This window comes from Mesoplodon bidens (assembly GCF_964165515.1).
Source record: "Mesoplodon bidens genome assembly, chromosome: 7".
NCBI lineage: Eukaryota > Metazoa > Chordata > Mammalia > Artiodactyla > Ziphiidae > Mesoplodon > Mesoplodon bidens.
In genome coordinates this window covers 100872957-100885862 of record NC_138164.1, presented here as the reverse complement: position 1 = coordinate 100885862, position 12906 = coordinate 100872957, and the positions used below count along the sequence as shown (strand labels likewise).

Here is a 12906-nt window from a genome sequence, read left to right as displayed (position 1 = left end):
GAACAAAACAGAAATATGGACCAGGTGGTCACTATAGCAATGTGGGTACTAATGAAAAATTCTCAACAGCCTAAGTGTGCAACAGCAGAGGAATGCTTAACTGGGTCACGGCAGATCCACGTGGTATGAAACTAGGGAGCCGGGAAACACGCTGTGGAAGAATATTGAATAACGTGGAAAAATCCTCCCTCTACGACGTTAACCTAAAAGTGGCAGCACAGGACGTGGTTCACAGGGTAGGATCCCGATCTTGTGTGTGTGTGTGTGTGTGTGTGTGTGAACACCAAACTGTTCACAGGACATCTCTGAGCAGTTATTTCCTCCTTTGCATCTGTTCTTCACCCTCCAACTTTTCCCACAAAACTGTTTCTTCAATGGGCCTTTTTTTTAAAGGGCCCATTGGTTCAGGTAGAGAGGAAGGCTTTTTTTAAAAGTTGACAGAAATGGATTGCGATTGACATACACACACTACAATATATAAAATAGATAATTCACAGGAACCTACTGTATTGCACAGGGAACAGTGTCAACACTCTGTAATGACCAAAAGGGGAAAGAATCTAAAAAAGAGTGGATATATGTATAACTGATTCACTTTGCTGTACATCAGAAACGGACAGAACATTGTAAATCAACTATGCTCCAATAAAAATTAGTAAAATAAACAACAACAAAAAGTTGAGAGAAATGTCTCTTTGCTACATCAGAATCACTGGCCTGAGGGTGGGGTGGGGCGTGACAAGGGAGGTCTGGTTACCCTCCCCCACACCCAGAGAGCCATCATACTCTACATGGTCCCCAAGTGGTCCCCAAAGCATGATCAGGACCAACAAGTCAAGGGAGAGTGGGTTTGTTCAAATTCTACACAATATTTGTTAAGAGTCAGATATGTCCAGACATGAAAGGTAGTGAGCTCTCCAAGCCTTGAGGTGTGCAAGCAAAGGCTGAATGTTGTCCATGGGATCGGACCGAGTAGGTAGGTTGACTCAATGAACTATAATGCTGCCCACAAGACTACGATCTTGTGAATCTAGTCACAAGCTCCCAACTTTGCCCTCATACTAAGCCAAAAGCACCCAGGTCGAGGCTGGGCTCAGACAGTCTTATAGAGGACCAGGCCCATAGAGGTCTAAGGTCCTCCTGACCCCCAGATCTCCAAACAGCCCTGGATAACTCCTTCACTCCAGACCGGGGACCTCGGTCTTTGGGGAGGAGGACTCTGTCATTTCCTCAGAGGGGTGGAAGGTGCAGCCTTCATTCATCACTATCACCCTCATCAAGCACTGGCTTGTATGGAAGCAGTATTGTGTGCTGGGCCCACCACTAAGCATTTTACCCAGAGCAGTTATCTCATTTAATCCTCACCAAAATTGGTGAGAAAGGGGATCAGAGGGGCATTTGAGAGCCCCTGAATGACACAGCCTCCTGCCGCAGTTACTCCTCTGCTGTGAGTTCAGAGAGGTCAGAGGGTCAGGGAGGTGACTTGCCTATGTGACCGTCAGTGACCCAGGGCCTAGCTAGCCACCCACTCATTTGCGGTGGGATCTCAGACAAATCAGTCATTCCCCACCCCCACTGAGTTTCTATTTCCTTTATAAATGAGGACGTCTCATCGTGTCCCGTTGCAACAACGTTCTAATATTCCATATCCTAAGACAGTGGGTGGGAGAGTAATTTTTCCAACTTCAGTAGTAGAATTACTCATTGCTATATCATTATTGTTAGCAACGTCAAATTAACATTGAGTGTTTGCCTACCAGGTATCATTGGAAACGCCCTGTAGTTATGAGGAGGAACACATATTTCTCTCTCCACTTGTTTCCCTGAGGAGGGACCTCTACGGGGAGAACACCTCTGGCCTCGCTCCACCCACTTCTTCACTTCAGGCCAGGACCCCAGCAGTGAGTTATCTGATTGGCTCATCTGGGAGACGTACTGGGCATGCTCAGCGGCTGCCCGCAGGCAGTGTTCATTCTGGGCTGCTCCTCTGCATAATACCAGCCCCTGCAGGGAGGCTGGCCCCTGTTCAGAGTTGCCTGTGACCGGACCGTAACTCTGCCAGTTCCAGGGCAGACGGTTAGCCAGCCCTCTGGGGACTGGATCTAAAGCCACGTTCTCGGGGCTTCCTTTGGAGCTCCATCTTTGTCAACTGTTCTTTTCACTTGGTTCCAGATTCAGAAGAAGAGGGCTTCCCTCGCAACTTAAACAAGTGTGAAGCTCCTTTAACCTTCACAGCACCGCTCTGAATTATGTCTTATTATTATCCCCATTTTACACGTGAAGAAAGTAAGCCCGTCGGCGTCAAGGATTGTTGAAAAGCTTTCTAAACACCAGGCGGCACTTAGGGTGTGTCCACCACGATGGAAGCTGGATTATGATCCCATTCAGAATCTGACTCTTGTCTCCCTCCAAGTCACTCCCTCAGTCTTCTGAGGCTTGACAAATTGACATTAACTTCAAACCAACACCCGACCCCCTTTTGAAATAAATATGATTTATTAACAACAACAAGAACTTCAATATGATCCCACGTTCATATAATGCATTTTTGTTTAAATATATATAGTACGGTATAAGTGTGTTCTTTCTTTCTTTCTTGAGCATAAAAATAATGTGGGCTTACTGCAGAAGATTCAGAAAATGGGGAAAAGTAAAAAAAAAAAAGTCTGTAATTTGATCTAGATAATCCCATTATGTGTATATTTAAATGTTCCACCTACTTTTTAGCCTTGTTGAGTGCCATTGCGGGGGGCTGCCCTGTCGTTCTGTGTCTGCAGTACCTCTGTGACAGTGTGGGAACCTGCCCACCTACTGTGGCTGTCTCAGGGCAGGAGAACAGGCTGGGCACCCAGAAGTCCTTTCCCTGAATAAAACCCTGCAGCTCTGCACTGTGATATCACATGTGCCTGTCTTACAAAAGCCAAGTGCAGCAAATGCAGGATAATAGAGTTTGGCAGCCCAAAGAGGACTGCAACTTGCCCAAGGTCACGTGGCAAGTAAAGGATGAGGTGGGGTAAGAACCCGGGTCTCCAAATTCCCAGACTCAAGCCATTCACCAAACACTTAAATTCTGCTTCCTATTTATAATAGCAACACTATCCAAAACATCTGGTACATATAAAGCACTCACTATGTGCCAGGCACGTCTCACAAATGCTTCACATACATTAGTCCGTATCATTTTCAAACAACCCTATGAAGTAAGTATTATAACCAACTCCATTTTAGATGCTGAAACTGATGTACAGAGGGGTTAAGACACTTGCCTAAGGTCTCACCCAGCAGGTAAAGAGCAGAGGCAGAAATGATCATCCCTCGGCAGTTTGATTCCAGAGTCTACGGCATTGCCTATGGTTCGTCCTCCACTCTCCTGGGCCAGGGCCAGCTGGACCCCAGGCAGGCTTCTGGAGCATTTCTGCCTGAGGAGTAAGCAAACTGGCCTAGGAGGTCACCCCCCTGGAGCAGCTCACTCTGCAACTTCACAGCAGAGCCAGGAGCCGAACCCAGGCTTCCTAATGCCCAGCTTCCGGCACTTTGTCCACTTTTCTGCATGGGTCCTATGAGCCTAGGTCCAGAATCTTCAGGAACTCCCACCCCAGATCACCTCTTGACACAGCAGGGAAAGTCAGGGGTGGGGCCCAAAGAAAGGCAGAAGCTCCCACTTCCAGGAAAGAAGCCAGAGGAGAGAGTGGCGGGGCCTCCCAGAGCTGCCCACCTGGTGGTCTCCAGGGATAATGTGAGGGGTGGGCCTCCTGGAGGGCATCTTCCCATCCCCCAGCCCTGCGCCCACGCCTCACGGGGCAGGAGCACCTTCCACAAATAACTGCTGTCTTGAACGTGCCTTTTCTGCTGAGTTAGGGTTCACTAAGGGCCAGAGTGGTTCTCACAAGGCTGGGGCTGGAGGAAGTTGGGCTCTTCCCCTCTCAGGAGGGGAAAAGCTGGGCCTCATGAGGGAAGCCGGAGCCCGGGCTGAAGAAATCCCAGGCCAGCCACACCATTCCCACCTCCCTGGACCCCGGTTGCAGGCACGGGATGGGCAGGCCTGAAGGGCAAGGCAGGGGCATCCAGACCCTGCTTCCCAGCCCCGCCTTTGCCAAAAGGAGCCACTGAGGATCTGGCTCTGAACTGGGTCCTACTGGGCCACCCTGAGGAGAATCACTTATTCATTCAACCATCATTTCCTGAGTGCCCGCTGTGGGCCAGGCCTTGTACCAGGAGTCAGGACACAGAGATGGATGGGGCAGTCCTTGGCTGGGAGGGTTCACAGAGATACTCCATATGCCACCAAACAGCAGCAAAGAGGCAAGTACTCAGTGTAGGCAAGCGCAGAGGAAGGAGGGGAAGGGAAAGGAGGGGTTTTGGAGAAAGTCTGCCATTGACGTTCAGACCTACATCCCCTCAGGAAGCTCAGAGTCACGGTGGGGAGACCCAGCCACCCCCAGGAAGAGCACCACACAGGTGGAAATGACTGGTGTCTTGGAGCACGTACACACACGCTGGAGAGGCACAGAGGGCCCATACGGAAGGCTGGTGCTCTGGGGAATGTCTCTGGGGGCCTGAGAAGCAGCCTAGTATAAGCCTTGAACACTGGCCAGATGCAGAAAATAAGGACAGCAGCAGCTCTCATTCATGGAGGATACACCATGTGTAGGTAGAAAATGGCTAAGCGCTTCACATGCCCTTTTTTTTTTTTTTTTTTTTTTTTTTTGCGGTACGCGGGCCTCTCACTGTTGTGGCCTCTCCCGTTGCGGAGCACAGGCTCCGGACGCACAGGCTCTGCGGCCTTGGCTCACGGGCCCAGCCGCTCTGCGGCATGTGGGATCTTCCCGGACCGGGGCACGAACCCGTGTCCCCTGCATCGGCAGGCGGACTCTCAACCATTGCACCACCAGGGAAGCCCCAACACATGCACTTTTTTGTTTTATCCTCACGTCACCCTATGAAGTAGTTGCCATTATTATCCCCAATTTAGAGATTCAGAAACTGAGGCTCAGAAAGGGTCAAATAGCTAGGAATGGTCAGGGCCAAGATTTTGCTCCAAGTCCAACTCTTCACCACCATGCTGTACCATCTCCCTCATCTGTGGACAGGCAGAAGGTAGACAAGGGTGCTTCAGGTGGGGGGCAGGCAAGGTTAGGAGGTAGACTTGTCCAGTTCCACTCTGTATTGAGACCCTGTGTTGTATGTGTGTGTGTGTGTGGTGTGTGTGTGCACTCACATGTGCCCTACTTTACAAACGACAGAGTCCAGATTACAGAACCCCCTGAGAGCCAAGTAAAGAATAGGCCACTAGCAGAGGAGGGAAGGAAAGCCCAGAGAGGAGAAGGAACTCATGAAAGGTCACACAGCCTGTAAACAGAAGAGCTGGAACTAACTCTAAGAACCAGAAGACAGGCCTCCTCCCTCCCCTCAGCTGCGTCTCCATGTCAGCACAGAGTGAATCAGCTGCTGACAGGAAAACCACGGTGTAGGGGGAACCCCAGGGGTGAGTCAGGAACCAGACAGCCCCCAGACACCAGCGGGGCCGTCACAGGGGTCCTGGGCCTGTGGTTGGCCTCCTCACAGGCAGCATCAGGGGGCGAAGGGAAGAGGGAAGCAAGCGTAGCATGAAGCTCGGCCAATGTTTACCTCCAGGCTTCCCTCCTGGCCCCTCAGATCCAGGCTTAGAGGAGGGGAAGCCGGTGGGCAGGGCAGTTCCTGCTGAGATTAAACCGGACCCCCAACCCTGGCCCCGGCCTGTTGCACACAGGGGCCCAGGCTCTTCCCTCCTGCCTGCCTCTCACAGAGCCAACTCCTGATTGTTTGATTCTTCCGTGAAATCATAACCGCCCCCTGAGTTTCCCGTGGGGTGGAGGAAGTGGGTGTAAAGATTTGGAGCAGGGGGTCAAGGCTGAGGCAAAACCAGGGGGTGCCAGCTGGCCCCAGATGCTCCAAATCGAAAGGAATGCTCGGGGCTTGGGGCTGCTCTGCCCTGGGCCAGGAGGGGCTGTCTGGTCCTCAGGGTGAACAGGGGCTGCGTCCCCATGGTTGGAGGGTACGAAAAGGGGGTGAGGCGCTTCCAGGAAGTGGTTCAAAAGTCTGAGGCCACAAGAGAGAGGGGACTGCCCCACATTGCAGAAACTTCAGAGGAGCCCTGGAGGAACCCAAAATCCAGCCCCCTGCCGCATGTGGGAACTCTGTGCCCCAGCTGGCTAACCTCTCACCCTGGCCTTCCCTGGGCTGGGACTAGGAGGGAAGAGGTGCAGGTACTTCTTTCCAGCCGCCCTGCTCTCCCGCCCCCCCAGCCCCTGCTGACTGGCTCAAGTTCCCTCCACTCGGCCCAGAGGCCTCCCCTTCATGGGCAAACACAGAGCCTTCTTGGGCGGCTCCCTCTCTATCACTCTGTAGCACCTGTCACCCTCCCCAGTGCCTTTAACCGCCCAATCCAGCCACCTTCCTGAGCACCTGCTATGCACCAGGGTCTAGGCTCCATGGGGGATCGAAAGAAACAAAGGGCACCCACCGGGGCACTTGTTCCCCCTCCCCTCCAACAGTGCCTTTCCTTTCCCCCAGCTGCAGACATCCCCAAAGCCCCCCAGGCCCCTGCTTCCCCATCATCACAGCCATCGGTTCGTTATCCCTTGACCACTGGGTCCTGCAACCCAGTGCACCTGGCAAGACTGTCTTTCCAAAAGTGCCACCCTGACTATGTCACTCCCCTGCTTGGAAACCTTCAGCGGCCTTCACTTTCTACAAATCAAATCCAAACATCTCACCTTGGCATTCAAGGTCCTCCACAAGTTGATGCAACCGACCATTCCCCCTTCGCATCCCTGCACAGTCCCAGCTCTTCAGCCAGACTGATCAATCTAGCAGTTTCCTAAAAGTCCCCTGAACCCTCTGGTTCCCTTTCCCATCGGATCTGAACCCTGGTCTTGGTGGCTGTAAAAGTACCAAAGCTGTGCTCATAGTGTCTGCTATATAGTATGTGGGCTACTTTCAAACAAGGCTGAAAAAAAAACAAAATCCCCTGAACATACTGACCTCCTTGTCTTCCCCTAGGTATCCTCCTCTTCCCAAAACACTATATTTGCTGTGGCTACTGAAACCTTTGCAATCCTTAAGGCCCACCCAGAACTCCACTTCCTCCATGAAGCTTTCCTGAAGATCTCTCTGACCCTTCATCTATCTCCTATCAGAGTCCCCTTGTCTAAGTTCCTCACCAGATGGTAAGCAACTAAGGATGGGGTCAGTGTGTCATTGTCCATCATTCATCACGTGGGGTGGAGGGGTGGTAGGAGGACTTTCCAGTAGATGTTAACTAAGCACTGTTTGAAATGAACATCTCCTCCCTGCCCCCCACACAGGCAACACCTACTGACCCCTCTCCCTCCCCACCAGACCAAACTCTAATCTTCAGCCACTCAAATGCTTGGAGAGGGGAGTCTGGGGCCCCACGTTGATCCAAGCCCAACCAGAACTTGGGATCTCAGGCAGAAAGCCCTGTTCAAGTCTCACCACCTCCCTTTCTCCCGTGTCTCACCTACCCTGAGCACCACCCTCCCATACATACACACGCTGTTTCCTCCACATAGCACAGCCCTCAGTCAAACTCTGTCCCATAGTGCTTTCCAGCTGGTTCCACAGTGTAGGGCTCATCTCCCCAGGAGATGCAGGGAGCCAGCCACCTTCAGTGTCCAACCCTGATCAAACAGATAAAAGGTGCCCGCACTGCCCCTCACCTCCACCCTGAGCCAAGCATGCAATGGAAGAGCTGGATTCTGGCCACCAGGGCAGTACAAACCCATGAGATCTCATCTGGCCTTGAGCTCTGGGTGTAAGTTACCCTCTCCAGCAGAGGCATGGTGGGGATGGGGACCTCACTGTCAGCAACTCAAAATGAGGGCAGAACCCAGAGGCTATTTCACCTCTGTATTACCTAGCTCCATCTAATATATAGTAGGTGCTAAGTAAACATTTGGGGGTTTATTTAATGGGACACCTAACAACTGCAAGCAATATTACTGAAAACTCAGCTACTCTTTGGTCCAGATGACACATTCCCCAACCCCAAAATGGGCAAAGTGATGCTGGTGGCAGGTGGCAAGTTTTGGCTCTCACAAGGTCAAGAGGAGCTGCAGCCAGCCCTCCAAAAACAGTCTCATTCCCAGGCAGGAAGCCAGTCTATCACCTGCCCATCCACATCAGAGCAGCTGTCATACAATGAGGCCTCACTGGGTGCCTGGCGCCTTGCTAAGCACTATATACACATTATTCTATTAAGTCCTCACTACTAACGTTGAGTACCATCACTACCCCCATTTAACAGATGAGGAAACTGAAGCTTGAAGGGGGAGTGGAATCCAAATTTGGTCCCAAGTCCTTGACCACTGAACTAGGCTGCCCAACTACTATGGCCCTGGCACAGAGCACCTACCGCCACCAGGGACAGAAACCTCCAGCCCAAGGAAGGAACCCTGGGCATGCAGCAAGAGCCCCGGCTCTGGGCTTGATTCTGGGCCCAATGTTTGCGGGGGTTTTCCCTTGTCTTCCCCACTCACCCGAATAAGAACTTGTCCCCTAGTTTCCGCCAGGGGCCTCCCAAGCCAGCTCACTTGGAAAAGCCCTGGGAGGGGACAAATGCCCTGCTGAGTTTCCCACCCCAAGTCTTACTAGGCTCTCAGAGCTGGGGGGAAGGGGAGGCTGAAACCTCCCTGACTTGGGCACCCACCCCACCCCCCCGGCTCTGCCCCCCGGTTCCCAGGCCTGTGGGTTCAAGTCCCATGCGAGGAACTAGTGTGACCTTTAAAGCAATTCGCTTCACACTCGCAGAGAGTTCGCTTTGCTCAGTGTCACTCTGCAGGGAAACAAACTGTAGTCTGGGCGACGCAATCCGAATACCTGTTGAGTCCGCTCTCACCTGCCAGCCTCACCTTCCGGGGTTTCAGTGGAAAGGGCAATAAGAACACGGAGTCCACCTAGTTCAACCTCCTCCTTTTACTGGAACCCGAGAGGTCCAGGGCAAGGTGGGGGGACGCGCCCGGGGTCACACAGCTGGAGCACGGAGGAGCCGGAGAACTGGGGGTCAGGACTTGGGAACTTAAGCTCCTTCTCACCCACCAGCTGCCTTCTTGGCCCGACCTGTCACTTGTTGCGAGAAAACTGCCCGAGCGGTCTCTGGAAGTGGGGACGAAAACTAACTTTGCTCGTGGTTGCCGGCAGGCCTCCCCCCACCCCCTTCTCACCTGCTGGCTCTGCTTTTTGCTCGGCGCTGCAAGCCTGGCGTCGCCCGTTCGCGCCCCAGTCAGCGTCCGACTGCGCAGCCCTGGGTTCAGTAGCTCGGTCGTCCCCCTCCCGGCAGTTGTCGGGGAACGCAAAGGCCTCGGCCAGGCCACGCCCTCCTGAGGCCGCGCCCCAGACACGCCCCTCGGCCTCCTGACTTGGGCCCGCCAGCCCCGCCCCCAGACCCTGCAGGAATGTTGACTGGCTTCCAGCCGGATCGAGCTCTGTCCGCTACGGCCACCCTGCTCTAACTGGCCAGCCCCGGCCCCGGTCCTGCGGGGGACGGAGCTACGCCCCTCGCCCCGCCCCGCTACGGCCCAACTTCACCCTGTGGATGGGGCCCTCCCTGGGCTTGCCTCCTCGGCCGGGTCTTCTGCGCCCTTCCAGGCCCCGGGCCCTGCCCGGATAAAGCCTTGTCTGGGTGGGCATGAGCCTCAGCCCTGCCGGGTGGGAAACCTCACTCCCAGCGCTTCCTAACGGTCCCGCCCCTCCTCGGCCTTCCCACGCTCCTCCCAGGCCGCTGGCCACTTCCCTAGGCCCTCCCACCACCCCCGCCTCCGACACCCTCTCCTCCGGGCTTATCCCCGCCCCCGGCCCTCCTAGTTTGAGGCCTCTCCCCAGGAACGCCCCTTCCTCGCTTCATCGCCTCCCTAATCTTACCCTGCCCTACTCTGGCAACCCTACCCAAGGCAGGCAGGCCTCCGGATCCCCACGCTGGCATTCCGGGGCGGGTGTATCCGGGTGCAACCGGGGAACGGCGTGGGAGCGGTTTGCATTCCAAGTCCGGGCCTCTACCAGGAGGTGGCTTGGGCCCACTAACAGCTACCACTGATTGAACTTTCGCCAGCGGCCAGGCTGTGTGCCAAGCTGTGGCTTAGAAAAGTACTTTAAAAGTACTGGCCGTTGAATTTGCACAACTCTATGCAGATGTTGCGCCCATTTTACCAATGAGCAACCTGAGGCTTAGAGAAGGGAAGTCACGGCCTCTGAACCTCACAAGGGTGGTGAGCAGGACTCAGTCCCAGGCCGTGAATCACAAGGCTTGATGCTGCACCAGCTTGCCTGGACTGGCCCCTGGAGGAGTAGCCCGGACCAGCCGTCTGCTGAGGCAGTGCTAGGAGGCTGCCAGAGGTAAGGGAGGAGGCATGGGTTGATGAGCTGGGGGGCATCAGGGGCTGCTGGTCCATCCATGAGAAGCTGGCTTTCTCCCTTGAGAAGAAGTGGCTCAGAATTAAGATGGGCTGCAAAAGATCTCCGGATGGCTGTGATACCCGCACCTGCATCCCAGCCCTCCACACACCCAGACCCCAGGGACCAGCCTCAGGTCCCTGGGTTATGACCAGAGCCATTGAGCTGTGCAGCTGACAAAGCTCTTTCACTCCCATTATCTCACTGGCATTTCACAAGGACATCATTGTGGGGAAGGTATGATTGTGCTGGTTTTGCATGGGTGCAGTAGGGCGGGGAGCTGGATCCCCGCCCAGCAAGGTGGTTCCCAAAGCACGGTCCTTGGACCAGCAGCAGCAGCAGCATCTGGAAACTTGTTAGGAACGTGTGTTTGGGGGCCCCATCCCAGATCTACCGAGTCAGAAACGCTGGGGGATGAGCCTAGCAGTTTGCTTTATCAAGGCTTCAAGGTGATTCTGAATCCCACTTCAGTTTGAGAACCACTGTTTAGCATAAAGGTGAAGAAGTCAGGGTGCTCTGAGAATCACACAGACCAAGTAGCCTCCTGGGAGCCTTGTCACCCAAGGCAAGGCAAGGAAGGTACTTAACCCCTCTAGACTGAGCCCTTAAAAGGGATATCATGATAATAAAAATAATACCAATCTTGAGGGTGGCTGTTGAGGATTAAACGTGGTAGTGCTCGTGAAGTGTTTGTCCACTCTTGGACACTGTGCATGCTCAATAAATAAATGTTTTCTTTCCAGTAAAAAGTCCCTTTCATAGAATCCCCACATCAAGCCAGAGGAGTGGGGCTGGGGAGTTCTTTAAGCCCAGAAGTGTCCCATACTGTTGTCCTTCCCACAGAAGGACACCATCTTTCCTGCAAGGGGCCAAGAGCCTAAAAAGCTCTGGATGATGTTGATGCTACTGGTCCAGGGACCATACTTCGGGAAGCACAGTGTTATTCTGTCTTGGCCTGGACTCCAGCTCCCCACCCTAGCCAATCTGTGCAAAATGGGCATGAAATACCTTCCTCTCCTACCTTGCTCCGGATCCCCTCCCCTCAAGCTGGGGGTGTTGGTGATGGTGATTGGCAGGTGGCAAAACAGCTGGATTCCATCAGCAACGCCCCTCTTCCCCCAGGCAGGCATTAGGTCACATGAGTCCCATCTGCCACCCCTTCCTGTCTCTGTCGCTCCAGATTAGAGATGGAGGCAGCTGGGGCAACATGGAGGGCAGTCTGCAATCTCTGCCAGACTCTCCCACCATCCTCTGCAGCCCACAGAAGAGGGTCTCCTATAGGAGTTACAGCCTGGGGCACTGGTCCGGTCCCACAGAGCTACTCTGACATGTTGATTGCGAAAACTGAGGCCCACATATATATCTAAACATTTAACAGACTGTAAAATAAAATATGTCTATTCTCCTGCCTTGAGAAATATTCTTTATAATGACCAAGAAGGCCATGTTGAAATTTAGAATTCTTGTACTCTTTGTAATTCTATGCAGGGACATGGTGGGTGTAGGGGTGAGTCAGCCCTGACCCTAGCCTTCAGCACACCCACCCTAATTCTCTTCCTAGCACCGTCTGTGTCCTGTGTCACACGTAGCCTAGGACTCAGGCCTGTGAACACCTCAGCCCACATGCCCAAACTCTGTCCACACACCTTGCCTATAGCTACCACTCAAGTCACCCCTCTAGGGGTGCACACGGGGGCATGTTGTACCCTCAGACGGATGGACCTGGAGAAGTCACTTGTGTAAGCCCTAAAACTGGGCTTGGGCCATCTAGGCAGAGATTTCTAGGTTTTTAGATACCTGAAGCATGAGGGAGGAGGAGGGTGGGGTGCAGGCTTTGGGTGGTCACAGGTGGCTTTCCTGTCCAAGTCTGTGGGTGGCACTGCCATTCAGCTTTGTCTTCCCAGCACCCAGCATAATGCTGGGCACACATTGGGAGCTTAAGGGACAGTCAATGAATAGATGTGTGTCTCAGTTATTTACTGAAATGTCAAATTGGGTTGGTTTTTCAGCGTTTCCTCTCTTCCAGCGGGAGTCAGGCTTCACCGTGACTTACCTCGGTCATTTTTCCAGGCAGAGAGCACAGCCACCTCTAGTGAGAGATTACTTCCATCTTTTGGGAAATTCTCCAGTCCATTCCAGAAGTGAAACCAGGAGTTTTGGAGGCAGGAAAAGGGGCAAGAAGAACCACTCTAGGGAGTTCCCTGGTGGCCTAGTGGTTAGGATTACAGGCTTTCACTGTTGTGGCCTGGGTTCAGTCACTGGTCGGGGAGCTGAGATCCCTCAAGCCACATGGCATGGCCAAAAAATATCAAATGGTCAACTTGGAGGTAGGGGAGATGGTGATTATAAGACCTCAAAAGGGTATGGCCATGGGGTTCCCAGCCTCCCAAAGATTCTCCACCCCAAAGGTGGCAAAGCAGGAGATCTGAAGGTCCTTGTGGACAAGAACATGGGTGT

At 53.4% G+C, this 12906-nt stretch overlaps 1 protein-coding gene across 5 annotated transcripts in view; it reads right to left on the bottom strand.

Annotated features, from left to right (window-relative positions):
* Window positions 1-9726, bottom strand: part of CD82 (CD82 molecule) — a 52600-nt gene extending 42874 nt beyond the window's left edge. For 2 of the 5 annotated variants that reach the window (XM_081240997.1, XM_081240998.1), the window contains exon 1: window positions 9225-9270. Coding sequence is in view for 1 of the 5 variants with exons in the window: in XM_081240995.1 (XP_081097121.1) it covers window positions 9618-9690 (73 nt within the window). In the remaining 4 variants the exon portion in view is untranslated. Of the gene's footprint in view, window positions 1-9224; window positions 9475-9617 lie in introns of those variants that run through there. The other 3 variants (XM_081240995.1, XM_081240999.1, XM_081240996.1) reach the window with 3 other exon arrangements.
* Between the last annotated feature and the right edge of the window lie 3180 nt (window positions 9727-12906).